General features: G+C 54.0%; 4 protein-coding genes across 4 annotated transcripts; 2 read left to right on the plus strand and 2 right to left on the minus strand.

The window, feature by feature from the left end:
• The first annotated feature begins 843 nt into the window (after nucleotides 1-843).
• Nucleotides 844-2,989, plus strand: LOC139181044 (melanoma-associated antigen 8-like). Its single transcript, XM_070783768.1, has 3 exons — nucleotides 844-1,089; nucleotides 1,233-1,325; nucleotides 1,682-2,989. Exons 1-3 carry the CDS (start codon nucleotides 933-935, stop codon nucleotides 2,494-2,496), a joined length of 1,065 nt encoding a protein of 354 aa, XP_070639869.1. The 5' UTR covers nucleotides 844-932; the 3' UTR covers nucleotides 2,497-2,989.
• Nucleotides 2,990-11,733: 8,744 nt separating this feature from the next.
• On the minus strand, nucleotides 11,734-12,725 carry LOC139181492 (melanoma-associated antigen 10-like). Its single transcript, XM_070785019.1, has 3 exons — nucleotides 12,671-12,725; nucleotides 12,493-12,534; nucleotides 11,734-12,362 (listed from the first exon to the last, which is right to left on the minus strand). Exons 1-3 carry the CDS (start codon nucleotides 12,723-12,725, stop codon nucleotides 11,734-11,736), a joined length of 726 nt encoding a protein of 241 aa, XP_070641120.1.
• A 2,412-nt stretch (nucleotides 12,726-15,137) lies between these two features.
• LOC139181024 (melanoma-associated antigen 8-like) lies at nucleotides 15,138-17,658 on the plus strand. Its single transcript, XM_070783709.1, has 3 exons — nucleotides 15,138-15,758; nucleotides 15,902-15,994; nucleotides 16,351-17,658. Exons 1-3 carry the CDS (start codon nucleotides 15,602-15,604, stop codon nucleotides 17,163-17,165), a joined length of 1,065 nt encoding a protein of 354 aa, XP_070639810.1. The 5' UTR covers nucleotides 15,138-15,601; the 3' UTR covers nucleotides 17,166-17,658.
• A 5,723-nt stretch (nucleotides 17,659-23,381) lies between these two features.
• Nucleotides 23,382-24,373, minus strand: LOC139181493 (melanoma-associated antigen 10-like). The gene is made up of 3 exons (XM_070785021.1): nucleotides 24,319-24,373; nucleotides 24,141-24,182; nucleotides 23,382-24,010 (listed from the first exon to the last, which is right to left on the minus strand). Exons 1-3 carry the CDS (start codon nucleotides 24,371-24,373, stop codon nucleotides 23,382-23,384), a joined length of 726 nt encoding a protein of 241 aa, XP_070641122.1.
• Between the last annotated feature and the right edge of the window lie 459 nt (nucleotides 24,374-24,832).

Genomic DNA, 24,832 nt, shown 5'->3' on the forward strand with positions numbered 1-24,832 from the left:
CTGGACCCCAATCGGAGGAGACCTCAGAGAAGCTTGTAGCTGCTGCCGGTCCTTGGCGGCCCTGGGGTAGGATGAGCCCAATGTGCGGGGTTTCACTTCCTCATATCCTGATCTCAGACTGGAGACCTGGTTAGGCGGCCTGACTTCCTGACGTCCGGATCTCAGACTGGGGACCTTGCATATGGGGCGGAGCCTTAGGTGGTCCAATTCCCAGGTCTGGTGGGGTGTCAGGTTGAGGACCCTGAGGAGGAACTAGAGGACCCTGAACTCCAATCAGAGGACACCTCAGAGAAGCTCATCTCTGCCGTCAGTCCAGGGCAACTGTGGGGGTAGGATGAGCGCAGCAGGCATGGTCTGACTTCCTGACATCCGGGTCTTGGAGAGACTGGGGCCCTGGTATAAGGGGCGGGGCTTCAGCTGGGGAGAGGCGAGAATCCCAGGTCCCGGCCGGAGGCAGGTGAGGTGCCTGAAGGAGGACTGAGGGGACCCTGCATGAGGACCGACGGAACCCCACAGATCCCCGCCCCTGTAGTCGGCCCTGGGAGCACATTCTGTCTGTCTGCCTTTCTCACATGCTGGTCTCAGAGAGACTGGGGATCTTGTGAAAGCGGAGAGGTCTCAAAATGGCGGACGGGACAGTCTCCGGTCCTGCCTGAGGGCCAGGCTGCATGCAAGGATGGACTGAGGCGGAAAGACCCCAACAGGGAGGCAGGGATCCTAGCCCTTGTGGGGACTCTTGGAGGCCCTAGAGTGGGGTGAGCAGTTTCTTGACTTCTGGCTTAGGGACCTCGGGAGGTGAGGTTTTTTTCTGGGCGGAGGGCAGAGGCTTCAGGTCGGCAGAGGCTGAACTCCCCAAACCCGAGGGAGGACTAAGCAGACCCCCACCCCTGTGGTCAGTGCTGGGAGGCCAGGCAGGACGTGAGGAGGAGCTGATGACCGAGCATCTCCCCAGCCTAGGACCCACAGGAAGCCCTGGGCAGGTTCGGCAGCGTGTGGAGCCCCTCAGCGCTTTCTGTGGAGGCTGGGATCTTGTTCTGAATTTCCATGCAGGTCCCCAGAGGGGAGGGACCAGGTCGTGCCAGGGGCAAGGTGAGCACTACAAGGGAGCCCTGAGGGGACCTCCCGCCACACAACTGGGGGTACCTCACAGAGTCCACCCCTTGTACTGTCACAGAAGGCTCAGGGCAGTGCCACAGGATACCCCCGAGCTGCCCCCTCCCTTTTTCTCACAGGAGCTGCAGGAACCAGGAGGCGAAGGCAGAGGGCTGCAGCTGGTGTCCTGAGGTCAGAGGGCAGAGGAGGTCCAGGCAGTACCAGGGGTCAAGGTGAGGAGGGTACCCTGAGTGTGCACCAGGGGCTCCCCACCCCAGAACAGAAGGGACCCCACAAGGGCCTAATCCCCCACCTTGTCAGCCTTGGAAATCTTGGGCTGTGCTGACTGCACCCTGCGGAGCCACCTCACTTCCTCCTTCCGGTAGCCAGGGGACTGGCTGCCCTGGAGGCTTGCCCCTGTGAGGTCTGAGAGCACCCAGCCCTCAAGAGGAGACCTGTAGGTTGCCTGTGTCAGTCCGCCCAGGGTGTGGTGCTCAGCTGAGGCCATTCACAGCCCCTCTCTCCCCCAGCCTGGCCTGTGGTCCCCATCTGTCACCCTGGCTGACTCCTGTCTGTGGTTTGATCCCAGGTATCGCGCTCGTGGTCGAGATGAGTGAACTGAGCAAGCCCGAGGAAGATTTTCAGGACCCTGGCGAGGCCCAGGGCCCGGTGAATGTGCAGCTCTTGGGGGCTGAGGCAGGGGTGGCTGCATCCGCCTCGGCCTCCTCCCCCACAGTGTCCTCCTTAGGCACTGGGGAGTCCTTGCCCCAGGAAGCGCTGAATGAGATGATAGCTAGCCTAATGAAGTTCCTGCTCCTCAAGTATCGAGCCAAGGAGCTGACCTCCCAGGCGGAAATGCTGAATAAGGTCCTCAGGGATAACCAGGAATACTTCCCGGTGGTCTTCAACCAAGCCTCGCAGTGCCTGCAGCTGGTCTTTGGCGTGGAAGTGAAGGAGGTGGACCCCAGGGAGCACATCTACATCATGGTCCCCATCCTGGGCCTCACCTGCAACGCAATGCTGAACAGTGGGCAGAGCATCCCCAAGGCTGGCCTCCTGGTGCTGGTCCTTAACCTGATCATGCGGAATGGAGACCGTGCCCCTGAGGAGAAGGTCTGGGGAGCACTCAGCAGATTGGGTGTGTGTGTCGGGAGTGTGCACTGCATCTTTGGGGAGCCCAGGGCGCTTCTGACCCACGCGTGGGTGCAGGAGGGGTACCTGGAGTACCGGCAGGTGCCTTACAGCCACCCTGCTCGCTATGAGTTCCTGTGGGGTCCCCGGGCTTATGCGGAGACCAGCAAGTGGGAAGTCATGGCATTTCTGCTCAGGGTCAAACAAAGGGCTTTGAGGACCTTCCCACTGCAGTCTGCAGAGGCTGCAAGGGAGGAGGATGAGGTGGCCTGAGCCAGAGCAGCATCCAGGTGATCCTTGGCTCTGAGATTGAAGAGGGAGCGGTCAGCCTTCTCAGAAGTGAGGGCCTGGGGCAGTTTGGGGAACCAGTGTATCAGCTTCTTTGCATTCCTGTTCTGTACGATGACGTGGAGATTCACCAGTTCTCCTTAGAAAATTTTCAAACTTTGATTGTTTTCATAGAAGGCTAAATAGACTTCAGTGTCTTAGCTTCATGAATGATGCTGATCACAGTGCGTTTGTGCTTACCCAGTTCGTGAGCAAGAGTTTTGCTGTTTCGTAAAAGAGATCGGAAACTCTTCCATTGTATTTTGTGGTCCTGAACAGGATGCAATGGAATTGGAATTAGAACTGTTGTGGAAAAGTGAGCTTGCTTAGCAGTAATATTGATGATGGAAGAGATGATAAAAGTAATTGTAGTGAATTCATGGTTCTGTCCTTCTTGTGTGTCATTTTCAAAAACTAAATAATCTCTTGTTCATTTGGATTTGCCTGGGTTATTTAAGGAATCAGCAGATAATGAATTGAGCCCCCCGCTCACTGGCTTGTGTATTCTGAAGACCTTTATGGAGCCACTGCTCCATGAAAGGCTGGGTTAGCAGTGGGGACACTAGGAGAAGCCGGACACCCCCCACACCATGAGCGATGATCTAGGAGCCGTAGTCACACGAAGAAGGTGGAGAGAAGTCCCCTAGTCACACTAAACCAGGCAACACAGGGCGGGGCGGTCAGGCTCCTAGAGGAATGCTGGAATGTCAGTGTCTGAGCCAGGGCGTTCTGGGGGCTTTGGGAAGCTGGGTTCCTTCTGTGGGAGGTGATCGTGATGAGGCTGCGTGGTGGCATCCCTCAGACTTGCAGGCAGTGTGTCTTGGGGGTGACGGGAAAGTCTGAAACAGATCATCGCTGTGAGGTATCCTTTTGCATCTTGGATAAAACACAGAGAGATCTCTTTCTCGGGCAGGAAAGAAGGGGTCCTGACTGTTGTTGCATTGGTGTTGACCACAGGGGAAAAGGACGTGTTTTCTACCACTGCCCCACCATCTGCTTGGAATCCTGGAGAAGAGCAAATGTTGCTTTGAAGTATGGCCCAGCAGTCCCTGGGCTGGCCCTCTACTCTCTGTCCTGGGAAAGCGGATTACCAAGTATATTGAAATGACCATTTATTTGGTCATCTGGACTTTATTTTGGCCACTTGTGCACATGCTCTAGATTTCAGAGGGATGAAATGAGTGAAGAGAAGCTGCCAAGTGGAGAAATCCTGCTGGGTGACTGGATCCTGGGAACTTTGATTCCCAGCTGGGAAAGACACTGCTCCGCACCCCTCAAACACATGCATACACCCAGGTTGAATAATATAACCCCTAAGAGGAAAACACACAGAGCAGCGATTTTGACGGTTTTTTTATTTATCTTAGACTCAGAGTCTGAGATCCAAATGACAAAAGAGATACGTACTAGCCAGAAAAGATGCAACATCCACCAGTGTCCGTGGCTTCAGGCAGGTTCAGAAGTGTGGAGGCAGCAGAGACTCAACAGGTTAAGGCTGTGCCTGGCATCAAATGACAGGAGCGAGTTCCGGGCCTAAGGAGGTGGTGAGGTTACTGCAGTGCGGTGTGCGGGTGGGTGCAGGGGGCTGAAGGGGCCGCTCTCCCTGCTGAGTGCCAGAGAACAACGGGAACAGATGTGATTCTGGCCGCGTACGTGGCATCTGCCACATAGTCAGTGGACACTTGGAAATGGTTGAGAATTTCAAGACCCGTGTGACCTGCTCAGACTCTCTTCCCCAAAACAAAGGAGATTGTGTCATTATAAGTTCTAACCGCTGCTCTTTGTTGAGCATCTGCTAGGCAGTGTGGAATTGGAGAGCTGTCAGGCATTCAGTTGGGGAAGGCAATGGCACCCCACTCCAGTACTCTTGCCTGGAAAATCCCATGGATGGAGGAGCCTGGTAGGCTGCAGTCCATGGGGTCGCTACGAGTCGGACATGACTGAGCAACTTCACTTTCACTTTTCACTTGCATGCATTGGAGAAGGAAATGGCAACCCACTCCAGTGTTCTTGCCTGGAGAATCCCAGGGACGGGGGAGCCTGGTGGGCTGCTGTCTGTGGGGTGGCGCAGAGTCGGACACGACTGAAGCGACTTAGCAGCAGCAGCAGCAGCAGGTGTTCAGTCACTTCTTGTCTTCCTCTCTCCATGCACACATGGGGACACGGCCCTGCCAAGGCCTCTTCACTTTGGAAGGGTCATGTGATGACCCGTGACCAGTGAATTTGGAAAAGAAGCATTTTTTTTTTTTTGTCACGACCATTTGTTTTGAAGGGACACGGGTGCCTGGGAGTTAATCATCAAGTCAGGACAACACACAGACATAGACAACTCTGAGTGAGGCTTCTCTCCCAGAGACTAAAGTCCTGCACTTCTGATCCTTGAGAGAGGCTGGCCCACAGGGAGCTGGCTGAAGGAATTCCACCCACCCCCACCCACAGCCTGCCACCACCCCCGGTGAGAGGCACTGAAAGCCCCTTCGGGGCTCTGCCCGGTCTCCCATCAGGAGGACAGCAGCCAGCTGCCAAAGGTCTCTGTTGGGGTTGGGAGCATACTCCCCATGGGCCCCAGTCATGAGGCCTCCCACCCCTGCTGCCCACAGTGCCCCCTCTCCCTCAGAACCTGGCCTTGGGTTTTGTCCTGCCTGCCCCCCTCCCCCACCCTCCCCCACTGAGAACGGCTTAGGCCCTGGTCCTGATGACCTCATGTGTGTATCTTTATCTGGAAGTCCCAGGGCAGCATCGCCTTCCACGGTGCTTCATCTCGAACCCGCAGGACTTGACGCAGCCCCTGGGCGAGTCTCCTCATGGTGGGTCAGTAGTAATCATTGCCATGGATGTGCGGGGCACATCTATATAATCCTGAGGTGTATCAGACCATTCCCTGTGGAATCCCACGTGTTGGAGTAAACTCAGGGTCTTTGAATGTGACTGTTAGGTCATGGCTTTTGAGCCTGAGTAAGAGAGGCAGAGGGGTGTCTGGTCAGCCACCCGTGGAGACAGCTAGGAGCCAGTCGGGCTGTTTGAGCAGAGGACAGGCTCTAGCAGATGGCAGGGATCGTACCCAGGACGCTCTCCTAGGTGCCAGAGGCCACAGACTCCAATGAGGATTTGGAAAGGAACCAGGGAGGAGAGGAATCTGGCCTCCCAGGGGTGCAGGCTGTGCAGAGGGTCGGCTGCCCCAGAGAGGTGGAAGCAGCAAGGCCCTGGGGATCCCATCTGACTTGCCCGGGACTGGCCAGGAGAGGGAGGGGGGAGCAGATGCTGCTGCAGGTGAGCTGCCACCCCGGCCTCCATGAGGACATCCGTGCTCTGGGGCCAAGGCCAGGACCACAGCCCCAGGTTTCACTCCAGGATGGATACGTGACAGCTCTCATAACAGGTACTCCTCATGCCCCTTATTGGATATGACTGTTAGGTGTGGTTGGGTTCTTGCTCTGGGTACATAAGAACCTCAGGCCTTTGGCTGCTAGGAGGCCCAAACTGCCCCCTGTCCCCCACCGACTTTTCTGGAGGTCAATTCCAGGATCCAGCATCTTCTGCAACAGCCTCTGTGTGGAAACACACCACCCTGTTCCCAAGCTGATCTTGCCCAGGGCATCAGCGATTGGACAGGCGCCTCCCCTGGCTTAAGGAGTCTCAGTGAATGTTCTGCTCTTCTGAGAAGGCCCTGTGTTTCCTCATGGCTTCCCTGGAGGCTCTGTTAAAGAATCCGCCTGCAATGTGGGAGACGCAAGTTTGATCCCTGGGTGGGAAGGTACTCTAGAGGAGGAAATGGCAGTCCACTCAAGTATTCTTGCCTGGGAAATCCCACGGACAGAGGAGCCCGGGGGACTGCATTCCATGGGGTCGCAAAGAGTCGGATATGGCTGTGCGACTGAGCACACTCTCATGTATGCACAGCTAAAGGTTTGCTCTGGACTCTTTTATCTTTGGCAAGACACTGACCCGTGCTGGAACTTGCCAGACTTCTTCTGTGGCAGATAACACTGGCAATCGTCTTAAAGTGGATTTTGGGCAATACAGGGTTCCAGGTCTACCCCTGGCCTCCAGGTGGTGGCTCTTCCCATATCCAGGCAAAACATCATGAGGTTGGATCAGGGTAGTGTTTGTGGGGCTTGATAAAAAAGTGGATCCAGAGATGTTTCTGTGGTGGAAGAGGCCCAGTTAGTATATTCTATGGGGTTGGAGGTTAAGGGAGAGGAAAAGCTGAAGATAATTTAGCAAGGGTTGTTTCAGACTTACAGGTTCTGTGTGCTTGCATTTGGTTTCCTTTCTTTTTCCTTTTTTTTTTTTTTTAAATTGTGTCTTTTTCTTTTTTTTTCTTTTTTACTTTACAATATTGTATTGGTTTTGCCCTTTTTTAAACACACTCAGCATCTTTTCTCCAAAGTTTCGTTGTCTTTTTTTTTTTTTTAATTTTGAAACTGTCAGTAGACTTTAATTTGAGCTTTTCCATTGTAACCCTTTAAGATTTGAATAATATTTGTGAAAATCGTGGACTTCTCATATGCCCTCACCCAGTTTCCCCGCTTACTAATATCTTACATTAATATGATACATTTATTACTGAGGAATTACTGAGGAAGTATTAATGAGGAAGTATTGATGCATTATTTATTATCAACTAAAGCCCATACTTTACTCAGATTTCTATAGGTTTTACCCACTCCAGGATCCTGGCCAGGAAACCAGCCTAACATTTAGTTGTAATGTCTCCTTGGCTTCCCCATAGCTTTAACATTTCTTTGTTTTGGATGATATTGACAGTTTTGAGGAGTACTCAGTAGATGTTCTGTACAATGTCCCTTGATTGGGATTTGTCTGATATTTTACCCGTACCTAGTCTTGGAGTACGGAGAAGGCAATGGCACCCCACTCCAGTACTCTTGCCTGGAAAATCCCATGGATGGAGGAGCCTGGTAGGCTGCAGTCCATGGGGTCGCTACGAGTCGGACATGACTGAGCAACTTCACTTTCACTTTTCACTTGCATGCATTGGAGAAGGAAATGGCAACCCACTCCAGTGTTCTTGCCTGGAGAATCCCAGGGACGGGGGAGCCTGGTGGGCTGCTGTCTGTGGGGTGGCGCAGAGTCGGACACGACTGAAGCGACTTAGCAGCAGCAGCAGCAGCAGGTGTTCAGTCACTTCTTGTCTTCCTCTCTCCATGCACACATGGGGACACGGCCCTGCCAAGGCCTCTTCACTTTGGAAGGGTCATGTGATGACCCGTGACCAGTGAATTTGGAAAAGAAGCATTTTTTTTTTTTTTGTCACGACCATTTGTTTTGAAGGGACACGGGTGCCTGGGAGTTAATCATCAAGTCAGGACAACACACAGACATAGACAACTCTGAGTGAGGCTTCTCTCCCAGAGACTAAAGTCCTGCACTTCTGATCCTTGAGAGAGGCTGGCCCACAGGGAGCTGGCTGAAGGAATTCCACCCACCCCCACCCACAGCCTGCCACCACCCCCGGTGAGAGGCACTGAAAGCCCCTTCGGGGCTCTGCCCGGTCTCCCATCAGGAGGACAGCAGCCAGCTGCCAAAGGTCTCTGTTGGGGTTGGGAGCATACTCCCCATGGGCCCCAGTCATGAGGCCTCCCACCCCTGCTGCCCACAGTGCCCCCTCTCCCTCAGAACCTGGCCTTGGGTTTTGTCCTGCCTGCCCCCCTCCCCCACCCTCCCCCACTGAGAACGGCTTAGGCCCTGGTCCTGATGACCTCATGTGTGTATCTTTATCTGGAAGTCCCAGGGCAGCATCGCCTTCCACGGTGCTTCATCTCGAACCCGCAGGACTTGACGCAGCCCCTGGGCGAGTCTCCTCATGGTGGGTCGGTAGTAATCATTGCCATGGATGTGCGGGGCACATCTATATAATCCTGAGGTGTATCAGACCATTCCCTGTGGAATCCCACGTGTTGGAGTAAACTCAGGGTCTTTGAATGTGACTGTTAGGTCATGGCTTTTGAGCCTGAGTAAGAGAGGCAGAGGGGTGTCTGGTCAGCCACCCGTGGAGACAGCTAGGAGCCAGTCGGGCTGTTTGAGCAGAGGACAGGCTCTAGCAGATGGCAGGGATCGTACCCAGGACGCTCTCCTAGGTGCCAGAGGCCACAGACTCCAATGAGGATTTGGAAAGGAACCAGGGAGGAGAGGAATCTGGCCTCCCAGGGGTGCAGGCTGTGCAGAGGGTCGGCTGCCCCAGAGAGGTGGAAGCAGCAAGGCCCTGGGGATCCCATCTGACTTGCCCGGGACTGGCCAGGAGAGGGAGGGGGGAGCAGATGCTGCTGCAGGTGAGCTGCCACCCCGGCCTCCATGAGGACATCCGTGCTCTGGGGCCAAGGCCAGGACCACAGCCCCAGGTTTCACTCCAGGATGGATACGTGACAGCTCTCATAACAGGTACTCCTCATGCCCCTTATTGGATATGACTGTTAGGTGTGGTTGGGTTCTTGCTCTGGGTACATAAGAACCTCAGGCCTTTGGCTGCTAGGAGGCCCAAACTGCCCCCTGTCCCCCACCGACTTTTCTGGAGGTCAATTCCAGGATCCAGCATCTTCTGCAACAGCCTCTGTGTGGAAACACACCACCCTGTTCCCAAGCTGATCTTGCCCAGGGCATCAGCGATTGGACAGGCGCCTCCCCTGGCTTAAGGAGTCTCAGTGAATGTTCTGCTCTTCTGAGAAGGCCCTGTGTTTCCTCATGGCTTCCCTGGAGGCTCTGTTAAAGAATCCGCCTGCAATGTGGGAGACGCAAGTTTGATCCCTGGGTGGGAAGGTACTCTAGAGGAGGAAATGGCAGTCCACTCAAGTATTCTTGCCTGGGAAATCCCACGGACAGAGGAGCCCGGGGGACTGCATTCCATGGGGTCGCAAAGAGTCGGATATGGCTGTGCGACTGAGCACACTCTCATGTATGCACAGCTAAAGGTTTGCTCTGGACTCTTTTATCTTTGGCAAGACACTGACCCGTGCTGGAACTTGCCAGACTTCTTCTGTGGCAGATAACACTGGCAATCGTCTTAAAGTGGATTTTGGGCAATACAGGGTTCCAGGTCTACCCCTGGCCTCCAGGTGGTGGCTCTTCCCATATCCAGGCAAAACATCATGAGGTTGGATCAGGGTAGTGTTTGTGGGGCTTGATAAAAAAGTGGATCCAGAGATGTTTCTGTGGTGGAAGAGGCCCAGTTAGTATATTCTATGGGGTTGGAGGTTAAGGGAGAGGAAAAGCTGAAGATAATTTAGCAAGGGTTGTTTCAGACTTACAGGTTCTGTGTGCTTGCATTTGGTTTCCTTTCTTTTTCCTTTTTTTTTTTTTTTAAATTGTGTCTTTTTCTTTTTTTTTTCTTTTTTACTTTACAATATTGTATTGGTTTTGCCCTTTTTTAAACACACTCAGCATCTTTTCTCCAAAGTTTCGTTGTCTTTTTTTTTTTTTTAATTTTGAAACTGTCAATAGACTTTAATTTGAGCTTTTCCATTGTAACCCTTTAAGATTTGAATAATATTTGTGAAAATCGTGGACTTCTCATATGCCCTCACCCAGTTTCCCCGCTTACTAATATCTTACATTAATATGATACATTTATTACTGAGGAATTACTGAGGAAGTATTAATGAGGAAGTATTGATGCATTATTTATTATCAACTAAAGCCCATACTTTACTCAGATTTCTATAGGTTTTACCCACTCCAGGATCCTGGCCAGGAAACCAGCCTAACATTTAGTTGTAATGTCTCCTTGGCTTCCCCATAGCTTTAACATTTCTTTGTTTTGGATGATATTGACAGTTTTGAGGAGTACTCAGTAGATGTTTTGTACAATGTCCCTTGATTGGGATTTGTCTGATATTTTACCCGTACCTAGTCTTGGAGTACGGAGAAGGCAATGGCACCCCACTCCAGTACTCTTGCCTGGAAAATCCCATGGATGGAGGAGCCTGGTAGGCTGCAGTCCATGGGGTCACTAAGAGTTGGGCACGACTGAGCGACTTCACTTTCACTTTTCACTTTCATGCATTGGAGAAGGAAATGGCAACCCACTCCAGTGTTCTTGCCTGGAGAATCCCAGGGACGGGGGAGCCTGGTGGGCTGCCGTCTATGGGGTCGCACAGAGTCGGACACGACTGAGGTGACTTAGCAGCAGCATGGGGTATGAAAACACCTCATTTGCCCCTGTGATCAACAGCAATGTGACAAGAGCCAGGGCCCCTTCCTTCCTGCCCAAGAAAGAGATCTCTCTGGACTTTATCCAAGATGCAAAAGGACACCTCACAGCAATGATCCATTTCAGAATTTCCCGTCACCCCCCAGACACACTGTCTGCAAGTCTGAGGGCTGCCACCACCCAGCCTCATCACAATCACCTCCCACAGAAGGAACCCAGCTTTCCCAAGCTCCAAACCACCCTGGCTCAGGCACCAACAGCCCAACACTCCTCCTGTAACCCCACCACCCCGCCCTGGGTTGCATTGTTCATTGCGACTAGGGGATGTCTTTCCACCTTCCTCATGTGACTGCAGCTCCTAGACCGTCACTCTAGGTGTGGGGGTGTCCTGCTTCTCCTAGTGTCCCCACTGCTAACACAGCATTTCACAGAGCAGAGGCTCCATAAAGGTCTTTGGAATACACGAGCCAGTGAGCAGGGGGCTCAATTAATTATCTGCTACTTCCTAAAATAACCCAGGCAAATCCAAATAGAGAGAGATAATTTAGTTTTAGAAAATGACACACAAGAAGGACAGAACCATGAATTCACTACAATTACTTTTATCATCTAATTCTTCCTGCATCAATATTACTGCTAAGTAGGCTCACTTTTCCACAACAGTTCCAATTCCAATTCCATTGCATCCTGTTCAGGACCACAAAACACAATGGAAGAGTCTCCAGTCTCTTTTACAAAACAGTGAAGCTCTTGTTCTTGAACTGGGTAAGTACAAACACACTGTGATCAACATCATTCACTAAGTTAAGACACTGAAGTCTATTTAGCCTTCTACGAAAATAATCAAAGTTTGAAAGTTCTCTAAAGAAAACAGATGAATCCCCATGTCATCATAGAGAACAGGAACCCAAAGATGCTATACACCAGTTTCCCCAACTGGCCTGGGCCAGCACTTCTGAGAAGGCTGATCTCTCCCTCTTCAATCACAGAGGGAAGGATCACCTGGATGCTGCTCTGGCTCAGGCCGCCTCGTCCTCCTCCCTTGCAGCCTCTGTAGACAGGGGTGGGAAGGCCCTCAAAGCCCTTTGTTTGACCCTGAGCAGAAATGCCATGGCTTCCCACTTGCTGGTCTCCGCATAGGCCTGGGGAACCCACAGGAACTCAGAGCGGGCAGGGTGGCTGTCAGGCACCTGCCGGTATGCCAGGTACCCCTCCTGCACCCACGTGTGGGTAAGCAGCTCCCTGGGCTCCCCAAAGTTGCAGTGCTCACTCTTGACACACACACCCATCCTGCTGAGTGCTCCCCAGACCTTCTCCTCAGGGGCGTGGTCTGCATTCCACATGATGAGGCTGAGGACCAGCACCAGGAGGCTGGCCCTGGGCAGGCCCTGCCCACTGTTCAGCATCACATCATAGGTGAGGCCCATGGTGGGGACCATGATGTAGATGTGCTCCCTGGGTTCCACCTTCTTCACCTCCACACCACAGACCAGCTGCAGGCACTGTGAGGCTTGGCTGAAGACTGCCGGAAAGTGCTCCTGGTTATCCCTGAGGGCCTTCTTTAGCATTTTCACCTGGGAGGTCAGCTCCTTGGCTGGATACTTGAGCAGCAGGAACTTAATCAGGTTGGCCACCATCTCATTCAGAGCTACCGGGGGCAAGGGCAGAGACTGGTGGGGGGGCAGATGCAGTCTCCCCTGCCTCAGGCCCCAAGAGCTGAGCCTCCACTGGGCCCTGGGCCTGGGTCCTAAGTTCTTCCTCGGGCTTGCTCAGCTCACTCATCTCGACCATGAGGGCGATGCCTGGGATCAAACCACAGCCTGAGGCAGGAGTGAGGCGGGGGTGGGGGGGGGGGGAGATGGGCACATATGGGGACCACGGGCCTGGATGGTGGAGAGAGGGGCTGTGAACAGCCTCAGCTGAAAACCACAGCCTGGACGGCCACAGGCCACTTACACATCTCCTCTTGAAAGGTGCTCTCAGACTTCACAGGGGCAAGCCTCCAGGGCATCCAGTCCCCTGGCTACCTGAAGAAGGAAGTGAGGTGTCTCCCCAGGGTGCAGTCAGCACAGTCCAAGATTTCCACAACTGACAAGGTAGTGGGATTAGGCCCTTGTGGGGTCCCCTCTGTTCTGGGATGGGGAGCCCCTGGTGCACACTCAGGGCACCCTCCTCATCTTGACTCCTGGTACTGCCTGGACCACCTCTGCTCTCTGACTTCAGGACATGGCCCTCAGACCTCTGCTTTTGCCTCCTGGTTCCTGGAGCTCCTGTGAGAGAAAGGGAGGAGGCAGCTGGGGGTATCCTGTGGCACAGCCCTGAGCCTTCTCTGACGGTACGAGCAGTGGACTCTGTGAGGTCCCCTCAGTTTTGTGTGGTGGGAGGTCCCCTCAGGGCTCTCTTGCAGTGCTCACCTTTCCCCTGGTACAATCTGGCCCCTACCCTCTGGGGACCTGCGAGGAAACTCAGAACAAGACCCTAGCCTGAACAAAAAGTGCTGAGGGGCCCCACATGAGGCTGCACCTGCCCAGGGAATCCCGCGGGTCCTAGGCTGGGGAGATGCTCGGTCCTCAACTCCTCCTCACGTCCTGCCTGGCCTCCCAGCACTGACCGCAGGGGCGGGGGTCTGCTTAGTCCTCCATCAGGGTTGGTGTGTCCAGCCTCTGCTAACCTGAAGCCATCCGCACTCCACCCGAAAAACCTCATCTCACGAGGTCCCTAGGCCAGATGTCAAGAAACTGCTCACCCTGCTCACCCTGCTCTGGGCCCTCCAAGACCCTCCTGCAAGGGCCAAGATCCCTCCCTGTTGGGGTCTAACTGCCTCTGTCCCTCCTCGCATGGAGCCTGTACTCCAGGCAAGACCTGCAAGTGTCCTGTCTGCAATCTGGAGGCTCTGCTGCTTTCACCTGTCTCTCTGACAGGGATGTCAGGCAATGCGGCATGAGGTCGTCCTGCCTGGGGACTACCAGGGTTCCCTCTGGTCTGAGATCTGACTACCCTCAGTCCTCACTCAGGGTGTTCACCTTGACTTCTGGTGGACCTAGGCTCTGTCCTCTCCCCACCAGGAAAGGTGGGAAGAGGTCCCTGCTCCTCACACCAGGTCCCTACTCTCACAGACCCGGATCTCAGGAAGACAGGACAGACCAAGTGTGCTCTTCTCACCCCGAGGGCTCCCAGGGCCGATAACAGGGGCTGAGATCTGTGGGGTTCCATCAGTCTCACCTTGGGGTCCCTAGAGTCTTCACTTGGGGTCCCTTCAGTCGTCCCTCAGGGACCTCAACTTGTCTCTGTGTAGGACTTTGGATTCTCTCCTCTCCCCACTCATGCCCCATCCCTTATGTCAGGACCCCAGTTTCTCTGAGACCTGGATGTCAGGAAGTCAGCCCCCTATACCAGGTCCCCAGTCTCTCTGACACCCGGATGTCAGGAAACACAGCATGGTTCGTCTGCCCTGTGTCCTCCCAGGGCCCACTCTGCTCTGCGGTCCAGCAGCCCCTGAGTCCTCCCTCAGTGTCCTCACCTTGACCCTCAAAATAACTAAGATCTTCCCGCCTGCCCATCTGAGGCCCTGCCCCGTCTAACAGTTGCCTAATGTCTCTGAGACGCAGATGCGCAAGTCAGAACAGGCTGCCAAGTGCTCATCCCACCACCAGGGTGGCCCAGGGCTGACAGCAGGGGCAGGGATCAGTGGGGTTGCCTTTCATCATCCCTCAGGGACCACATCTTGAGCCCTGACAGATCTGGGGATGCCCTTTGTGTTGACCAGAGGCGGGACCCTCACATCAAGGCTCAGGGAGCACAGAGGGTGGATGAGCACATGTTGCATTTCCTGACATCCAGGTCTCAGAGAAACTGGGGACCTGGGAAAGGGGGCGTGGCCTCAGGTGAGCAGAGGGAAGAAGCCCGGCTCCTCCAGAGTTTCAAGTTGAGGACCCTGAGGGAGGACTGAGCGGGCTCTGGACCCCAATCGGAGGAGACCTCAGAGAAGCTTGTAGCTGCTGCCGGTCCTTGGCGGCCCTGGGGTAGGATGAGCCCAATGTGCGGGGTTTCACTTCCTCATATCCTGATCTCAGACTGGAGACCTGGTTAGGCGGCCTGACTTCCTGACGTCCGGATCTCAGACTGGGGACCTTGCATATGGGGCGGAGCCTTAGGTGGTCCAATTCCCAGGTCTGGTGGGGTGTCAGGTTGAGGACCCTGAGGAGGAACTAGAGGACCCTGAACTCCAATCAGAGGACACCTCAGAGAAGCTCATCTCTGCCGTCAGTCCAGGGCAACTGTGGGGGTAGGATGAGCGCAGCAGGCATGGTCTGACTTCCTGACATCCGGGTCTTGGAGAGACTGGGGCCCTGGTATAAGGGGCGGGGCTTCAGCTGGGGAGAGGCGAGAATCCCAGGTCCCGGCCGGAGGCAGGTGAGGTGCCTGAAGGAGGACTGAGGGGACCCTGCATGAGGACCGACGGAACCCCACAGATCCCCGCCCCTGTAGTCGGCCCTGGGAGCACATTCTGTCTGTCTGCCTTTCTCACATGCTGGTCTCAGAGAGACTGGGGATCTTGTGAAAGCGGAGGGGTCTCAAAATGGCGGACGGGACAGTCTCCGGTCCTGCCTGAGGGCCAGGCTGCATGCAAGGATGGACTGAGGCGGAAAGACCCCAACAGGGAGGCAGGGATCCTAGCCCTTGTGGGGACTCTTGGAGGCCCTAGAGTGGGGTGAGCAGTTTCTTGACTTCTGGCTTAGGGACCTCGGGAGGTGAGGTTTTTTCTGGGCGGAGGGCAGAGGCTTCAGGTCGGCAGAGGCTGAACTCCCCAAACCCGAGGGAGGACTAAGCAGACCCCCACCCCTGTGGTCAGTGCTGGGAGGCCAGGCAGGACGTGAGGAGGAGCTGATGACCGAGCATCTCCCCAGCCTAGGACCCACAGGAAGCCCTGGGCAGGTTCGGCAGCGTGTGGAGCCCCTCAGCGCTTTCTGTGGAGGCTGGGATCTTGTTCTGAATTTCCATGCAGGTCCCCAGAGGGGAGGGACCAGGTCGTGCCAGGGGCAAGGTGAGCACTACAAGGGAGCCCTGAGGGGACCTCCCGCCACACAACTGGGGGTACCTCACAGAGTCCACCCCTTGTACTGTCACAGAAGGCTCAGGGCAGTGCCACAGGATACCCCCGAGCTGCCCCCTCCCTTTTTCTCACAGGAGCTGCAGGAACCAGGAGGCGAAGGCAGAGGGCTGCAGCTGGTGTCCTGAGGTCAGAGGGCAGAGGAGGTCCAGGCAGTACCAGGGGTCAAGGTGAGGAGGGTACCCTGAGTGTGCACCAGGGGCTCCCCACCCCAGAACAGAAGGGACCCCACAAGGGCCTAATCCCCCACCTTGTCAGCCTTGGAAATCTTGGGCTGTGCTGACTGCACCCTGCGGAGCCACCTCACTTCCTCCTTCCGGTAGCCAGGGGACTGGCTGCCCTGGAGGCTTGCCCCTGTGAGGTCTGAGAGCACCCAGCCCTCAAGAGGAGACCTGTAGGTTGCCTGTGTCAGTCCGCCCAGGGTGTGGTGCTCAGCTGAGGCCATTCACAGCCCCTCTCTCCCCCAGCCTGGCCTGTGGTCCCCATCTGTCACCCTGGCTGACTCCTGTCTGTGGTTTGATCCCAGGTATCGCGCTCGTGGTCGAGATGAGTGAACTGAGCAAGCCCGAGGAAGATTTTCAGGACCCTGGCGAGGCCCAGGGCCCGGTGAATGTGCAGCTCTTGGGGGCTGAGGCAGGGGTGGCTGCATCCGCCTCGGCCTCCTCCCCCACAGTGTCCTCCTTAGGCACTGGGGAGTCCTTGCCCCAGGAAGCGCTGAATGAGATGATAGCTAGCCTAATGAAGTTCCTGCTCCTCAAGTATCGAGCCAAGGAGCTGACCTCCCAGGCGGAAATGCTGAATAAGGTCCTCAGGGATAACCAGGAATACTTCCCGGTGGTCTTCAACCAAGCCTCGCAGTGCCTGCAGCTGGTCTTTGGCGTGGAAGTGAAGGAGGTGGACCCCAGGGAGCACATCTACATCATGGTCCCCATCCTGGGCCTCACCTGCAACGCAATGCTGAACAGTGGGCAGAGCATCCCCAAGGCTGGCCTCCTGGTGCTGGTCCTTAACCTGATCATGCGGAATGGAGACCGTGCCCCTGAGGAGAAGGTCTGGGGAGCACTCAGCAGATTGGGTGTGTGTGTCGGGAGTGTGCACTGCATCTTTGGGGAGCCCAGGGCGCTTCTGACCCACGCGTGGGTGCAGGAGGGGTACCTGGAGTACCGGCAGGTGCCTTACAGCCACCCTGCTCGCTATGAGTTCCTGTGGGGTCCCCGGGCTTATGCGGAGACCAGCAAGTGGGAAGTCATGGCATTTCTGCTCAGGGTCAAACAAAGGGCTTTGAGGACCTTCCCACTGCAGTCTGCAGAGGCTGCAAGGGAGGAGGATGAGGTGGCCTGAGCCAGAGCAGCATCCAGGTGATCCTTGGCTCTGAGATTGAAGAGGGAGCGGTCAGCCTTCTCAGAAGTGAGGGCCTGGGGCAGTTTGGGGAACCAGTGTATCAGCTTCTTTGCATTCCTGTTCTGTACGATGACGTGGAGATTCACCAGTTCTCCTTAGAAAATTTTCAAACTTTGATTGTTTTCATAGAAGGCTAAATAGACTTCAGTGTCTTAGCTTCATGAATGATGCTGATCACAGTGCGTTTGTGCTTACCCAGTTCGTGAGCAAGAGTTTTGCTGTTTCGTAAAAGAGATCGGAAACTCTTCCATTGTATTTTGTGGTCCTGAACAGGATGCAATGGAATTGGAATTAGAACTGTTGTGGAAAAGTGAGCTTGCTTAGCAGTAATATTGATGATGGAAGAGATGATAAAAGTAATTGTAGTGAATTCATGGTTCTGTCCTTCTTGTGTGTCATTTTCAAAAACTAAATAATCTCTTGTTCATTTGGATTTGCCTGGGTTATTTAAGGAATCAGCAGATAATGAATTGAGCCCCCCGCTCACTGGCTTGTGTATTCTGAAGACCTTTATGGAGCCACTGCTCCATGAAAGGCTGGGTTAGCAGTGGGGACACTAGGAGAAGCCGGACACCCCCCACACCATGAGCGATGATCTAGGAGCCGTAGTCACACGAAGAAGGTGGAGAGAAGTCCCCTAGTCACACTAAACCAGGCAACACAGGGCGGGGCGGTCAGGCTCCTAGAGGAATGCTGGAATGTCAGTGTCTGAGCCAGGGCGTTCTGGGGGCTTTGGGAAGCTGGGTTCCTTCTGTGGGAGGTGATCGTGATGAGGCTGCGTGGTGGCATCCCTCAGACTTGCAGGCAGTGTGTCTTGGGGGTGACGGGAAAGTCTGAAACAGATCATCGCTGTGAGGTATCCTTTTGCATCTTGGATAAAACACAGAGAGATCTCTTTCTCGGGCAGGAAAGAAGGGGTCCTGACTGTTGTTGCATTGGTGTTGACCACAGGGGAAAAGGACGTGTTTTCTACCACTGCCCCACCATCTGCTTGGAATCCTGGAGAAGAGCAAATGTTGCTTTGAAGTATGGCCCAGCAGTCCCTGGGCTGGCCCTCTACTCTCTGTCCTGGGAAAGCGGATTACCAAGTATATTGAAATGACCATTTATTTGGTCATCTGGACTTTATTTTGGCCACTTGTGCACATGCTCTAGATTTCAGAGGGATGAAATGAGTGAAGAGAAGCTGCCAAGTGGAGAAATCCTGCTGGGTGACTGGATCCTGGGAACTTTGATTCCCAGCTGGGAAAGACACTGCTCCGCACCCCTCAAACACATGCATACACCCAGGTTGAATAATATAACCCCTAAGAGGAAAACACACAGAGCAGCGATTTTGACGGTTTTTTTTATTTATCTTAGACTCAGAGTCTGAGATCCAAATGACAAAAGAGATACGTACTAGCCAGAAAAGATGCAACATCCACCAGTGTCCGTGGCTTCAGGCAGGTTCAGAAGTGTGGAGGCAGCAGAGACTCAACAGGTTAAGGCTGTGCCTGGCATCAAATGACAGGAGCGAGTTCCGGGCCTAAGGAGGTGGTGAGGTTACTGCAGTGCGGTGTGCGGGTGGGTGCAGGGGGCTGAAGGGGCCGCTCTCCCTGCTGAGTGCCAGAGAACAACGGGAACAGATGTGATTCTGGCCGCGTACGTGGCATCTGCCACATAGTCAGTGGACACTTGGAAATGGTTGAGAATTTCAAGACCCGTGTGACCTGCTCAGACTCTCTTCCCCAAAACAAAGGAGATTGTGTCATTATAAGTTCTAACCGCTGCTCTTTGTTGAGCATCTGCTAGGCAGTGTGGAATTGGAGAGCTGTCAGGCATTCAGTTGGGGAAGGCAATGGCACCCCACTCCAGTACTCTTGCCTGGAAAATCCCATGGATGGAGGAGCCTGGTAGGCTGCAGTCCATGGGGTCGCTACGAGTCGGACATGACTGAGCAACTTCACTTTCACTTTTCACTTGCATGCATTGGAGAAGGAAATGGCAACCCACTCCAGTGTTCTTGCCTGGAGAATCCCAGGGACGGGGGAGCCTGGTGGGCTGCTGTCTGTGGGGTGGCGCAGAGTCGGACACGACTGAAGCGACTTAGCAGCAGCAGCAGCAGCAGGTGTTCAGTCACTTCTTGTCTTCCTCTCTCCATGCACACATGGGGACACGGCCCTGCCAAGGCCTCTTCACTTTGGAAGGGTCATGTGATGACCCGTGACCAGTGAATTTGGAAAAGAAGCATTTTTTTTTTTTTGTCACGACCATTTGTTTTGAAGGGACACGGGTGCCTGGGAGTTAATCATCAAGTCAGGACAACACACAGACATAGACAACTCTGAGTGAGGCTTCTCTCCCAGAGACTAAAGTCCTGCACTTCTGATCCTTGAGAGAGGCTGGCCCACAGGGAGCTGGCTGAAGGAATTCCACCCACCCCCACCCACAGCCTGCCACCACCCCCGGTGAGAGGCACTGAAAGCCCCTTCGGGGCTCTGCCCGGTCTCCCATCAGGAGGACAGCAGCCAGCTGCCAAAGGTCTCTGTTGGGGTTGGGAGCATACTCCCCATGGGCCCCAGTCATGAGGCCTCCCACCCCTGCTGCCCACAGTGCCCCCTCTCCCTCAGAACCTGGCCTTGGGTTTTGTCCTGCCTGCCCCCCTCCCCCACCCTCCCCCACTGAGAACGGCTTAGGCCCTGGTCCTGATGACCTCATGTGTGTATCTTTATCTGGAAGTCCCAGGGCAGCATCGCCTTCCACGGTGCTTCATCTCGAACCCGCAGGACTTGACGCAGCCCCTGGGCGAGTCTCCTCATGGTGGGTCAGTAGTAATCATTGCCATGGATGTGCGGGGCACATCTATATAATCCTGAGGTGTATCAGACCATTCCCTGTGGAATCCCACGTGTTGGAGTAAACTCAGGGTCTTTGAATGTGACTGTTAGGTCATGGCTTTTGAGCCTGAGTAAGAGAGGCAGAGGGGTGTCTGGTCAGCCACCCGTGGAGACAGCTAGGAGCCAGTCGGGCTGTTTGAGCAGAGGACAGGCTCTAGCAGATGGCAGGGATCGTACCCAGGACGCTCTCCTAGGTGCCAGAGGCCACAGACTCCAATGAGGATTTGGAAAGGAACCAGGGAGGAGAGGAATCTGGCCTCCCAGGGGTGCAGGCTGTGCAGAGGGTCGGCTGCCCCAGAGAGGTGGAAGCAGCAAGGCCCTGGGGATCCCATCTGACTTGCCCGGGACTGGCCAGGAGAGGGAGGGGGGAGCAGATGCTGCTGCAGGTGAGCTGCCACCCCGGCCTCCATGAGGACATCCGTGCTCTGGGGCCAAGGCCAGGACCACAGCCCCAGGTTTCACTCCAGGATGGATACGTGACAGCTCTCATAACAGGTACTCCTCATGCCCCTTATTGGATATGACTGTTAGGTGTGGTTGGGTTCTTGCTCTGGGTACATAAGAACCTCAGGCCTTTGGCTGCTAGGAGGCCCAAACTGCCCCCTGTCCCCCACCGACTTTTCTGGAGGTCAATTCCAGGATCCAGCATCTTCTGCAACAGCCTCTGTGTGGAAACACACCACCCTGTTCCCAAGCTGATCTTGCCCAGGGCATCAGCGATTGGACAGGCGCCTCCCCTGGCTTAAGGAGTCTCAGTGAATGTTCTGCTCTTCTGAGAAGGCCCTGTGTTTCCTCATGGCTTCCCTGGAGGCTCTGTTAAAGAATCCGCCTGCAATGTGGGAGACGCAAGTTTGATCCCTGGGTGGGAAGGTACTCTAGAGGAGGAAATGGCAGTCCACTCAAGTATTCTTGCCTGGGAAATCCCACGGACAGAGGAGCCCGGGGGACTGCATTCCATGGGGTCGCAAAGAGTCGGATATGGCTGTGCGACTGAGCACACTCTCATGTATGCACAGCTAAAGGTTTGCTCTGGACTCTTTTATCTTTGGCAAGACACTGACCCGTGCTGGAACTTGCCAGACTTCTTCTGTGGCAGATAACACTGGCAATCGTCTTAAAGTGGATTTTGGGCAATACAGGGTTCCAGGTCTACCCCTGGCCTCCAGGTGGTGGCTCTTCCCATATCCAGGCAAAACATCATGAGGTTGGATCAGGGTAGTGTTTGTGGGGCTTGATAAAAAAGTGGATCCAGAGATGTTTCTGTGGTGGAAGAGGCCCAGTTAGTATATTCTATGGGGTTGGAGGTTAAGGGAGAGGAAAAGCTGAAGATAATTTAGCAAGGGTTGTTTCAGACTTACAGGTTCTGTGTGCTTGCATTTGGTTTCCTTTCTTTTTCCTTTTTTTTTTTTTTTAAATTGTGTCTTTTTCTTTTTTTTTCTTTTTTACTTTACAATATTGTATTGGTTTTGCCCTTTTTTAAACATACTCAGCATCTTTTCTCCAAAGTTTCGTTGTCTTTTTTTTTTTTTAATTTTGAAACTGTCAATAGACTTTAATTTGAGCTTTTCCATTGTAACCCTTTAAGATTTGAATAATATTTGTGAAAATCGTGGACTTCTCATATGCCCTCACCCAGTTTCCCCGCTTACTAATATCTTACATTAATATGATACATTTATTACTGAGGAATTACTGAGGAAGTATTAATGAGGAAGTATTGATGCATTATTTATTATCAACTAAAGCCCATACTTTACTCAGATTTCTATAGGTTTTACCCACTCCAGGATCCTGGCCAGGAAACCAGCCTAACATTTAGTTGTAATGTCTCCTTGGCTTCCCCATAGCTTTAACATTTCTTTGTTTTGGATGATATTGACAGTTTTGAGGAGTACTCAGTAGATGTTTTGTACAATGTCCCTTGATTGGGATTTGTCTGATATTTTACCCGTACCTAGTCTTGGAGTACGGAGAAGGCAATGGCACCCCACTCCAGTACTCTTGCCTGGAAAATCCCATGGATGGAGGAGCCTGGTAGGCTGCAGTCCATGGGGTCACTAAGAGTTGGGCACGACTGAGCGACTTCACTTTCACTTTTCACTTTCATGCATTGGAGAAGGAAATGGCAACCCACTCCAGTGTTCTTGCCTGGAGAATCCCAGGGACGGGGGAGCCTGGTGGGCTGCCGTCTATGGGGTCGCACAGAGTCGGACACGACTGAGGTGACTTAGCAGCAGCATGGGGTATGAAAACACCTCATTTGCCCCTGTGATCAACAGCAATGTGACAAGAGCCAGGGCCCCTTCCTTCCTGCCCAAGAAAGAGATCTCTCTGGACTTTATCCAAGATGCAAAAGGACACCTCACAGCAATGATCCATTTCAGAATTTCCCGTCACCCCCCAGACACACTGTCTGCAAGTCTGAGGGCTGCCACCACCCAGCCTCATCACAATCACCTCCCACAGAAGGAACCCAGCTTTCCCAAGCTCCAAACCACCCTGGCTCAGGCACCAACAGCCCAACACTCCTCCTGTAACCCCACCACCCCGCCCTGGGTTGCATTGTTCATTGCGACTAGGGGATGTCTTTCCACCTTCCTCATGTGACTGCAGCTCCTAGACCGTCACTCTAGGTGTGGGGGTGTCCTGCTTCTCCTAGTGTCCCCACTGCTAACACAGCATTTCACAGAGCAGAGGCTCCATAAAGGTCTTTGGAATACACGAGCCAGTGAGCAGGGGGCTCAATTAATTATCTGCTACTTCCTAAAATAACCCAGGCAAATCCAAATAGAGAGAGATAATTTAGTTTTAGAAAATGACACACAAGAAGGACAGAACCATGAATTCACTACAATTACTTTTATCATCTAATTCTTCCTGCATCAATATTACTGCTAAGTAGGCTCACTTTTCCACAACAGTTCCAATTCCAATTCCATTGCATCCTGTTCAGGACCACAAAACACAATGGAAGAGTCTCCAGTCTCTTTTACAAAACAGTGAAGCTCTTGTTCTTGAACTGGGTAAGTACAAACACACTGTGATCAACATCATTCACTAAGTTAAGACACTGAAGTCTATTTAGCCTTCTACGAAAATAATCAAAGTTTGAAAGTTCTCTAAAGAAAACAGATGAATCCCCATGTCATCATAGAGAACAGGAACCCAAAGATGCTATACACCAGTTTCCCCAACTGGCCTGGGCCAGCACTTCTGAGAAGGCTGATCTCTCCCTCTTCAATCACAGAGGGAAGGATCACCTGGATGCTGCTCTGGCTCAGGCCGCCTCGTCCTCCTCCCTTGCAGCCTCTGTAGACAGGGGTGGGAAGGCCCTCAAAGCCCTTTGTTTGACCCTGAGCAGAAATGCCATGGCTTCCCACTTGCTGGTCTCCGCATAGGCCTGGGGAACCCACAGGAACTCAGAGCGGGCAGGGTGGCTGTCAGGCACCTGCCGGTATGCCAGGTACCCCTCCTGCACCCACGTGTGGGTAAGCAGCTCCCTGGGCTCCCCAAAGTTGCAGTGCTCACTCTTGACACACACACCCATCCTGCTGAGTGCTCCCCAGACCTTCTCCTCAGGGGCGTGGTCTGCATTCCACATGATGAGGCTGAGGACCAGCACCAGGAGGCTGGCCCTGGGCAGGCCCTGCCCACTGTTCAGCATCACATCATAGGTGAGGCCCATGGTGGGGACCATGATGTAGATGTGCTCCCTGGGTTCCACCTTCTTCACCTCCACACCACAGACCAGCTGCAGGCACTGTGAGGCTTGGCTGAAGACTGCCGGAAAGTGCTCCTGGTTATCCCTGAGGGCCTTCTTTAGCATTTTCACCTGGGAGGTCAGCTCCTTGGCTGGATACTTGAGCAGCAGGAACTTAATCAGGTTGGCCACCATCTCATTCAGAGCTACCGGGGGCAAGGGCAGAGACTGGTGGGGGGGCAGATGCAGTCTCCCCTGCCTCAGGCCCCAAGAGCTGAGCCTCCACTGGGCCCTGGGCCTGGGTCCTAAGTTCTTCCTCGGGCTTGCTCAGCTCACTCATCTCGACCATGAGGGCGATGCCTGGGATCAAACCACAGCCTGAGGCAGGAGTGAGGCGGGGGTGGGGGGGGGGGGAGATGGGCACATATGGGGACCACGGGCCTGGATGGTGGAGAGAGGGGCTGTGAACAGCCTCAGCTGAAAACCACAGCCTGGACGGCCACAGGCCACTTACACATCTCCTCTTGAAAGGTGCTCTCAGACTTCACAGGGGCAAGCCTCCAGGGCATCCAGTCCCCTGGCTACCTGAAGAAGGAAGTGAGGTGTCTCCCCAGGGTGCAGTCAGCACAGTCCAAGATTTCCACAACTGACAAGGTAGTGGGATTAGGCCCTTGTGGGGTCCCCTCTGTTCTGGGATGGGGAGCCCCTGGTGCACACTCAGGGCACCCTCCTCATCTTGACTCCTGGTACTGCCTGGACCACCTCTGCTCTCTGACTTCAGGACATGGCCCTCAGACCTCTGCTTTTGCCTCCTGGTTCCTGGAGCTCCTGTGAGAGAAAGGGAGGAGGCAGCTGGGGGTATCCTGTGGCACAGCCCTGAGCCTTCTCTGACGGTACGAGCAGTGGACTCTGTGAGGTCCCCTCAGTTTTGTGTGGTGGGAGGTCCCCTCAGGGCTCTCTTGCAGTGCTCACCTTTCCCCTGGTACAATCTGGCCCCTACCCTCTGGGGACCTGCGAGGAAACTCAGA

Source organism: Bos indicus, chromosome X, assembly GCF_029378745.1.
Source record: "Bos indicus isolate NIAB-ARS_2022 breed Sahiwal x Tharparkar chromosome X, NIAB-ARS_B.indTharparkar_mat_pri_1.0, whole genome shotgun sequence".
NCBI lineage: Eukaryota > Metazoa > Chordata > Mammalia > Artiodactyla > Bovidae > Bos > Bos indicus.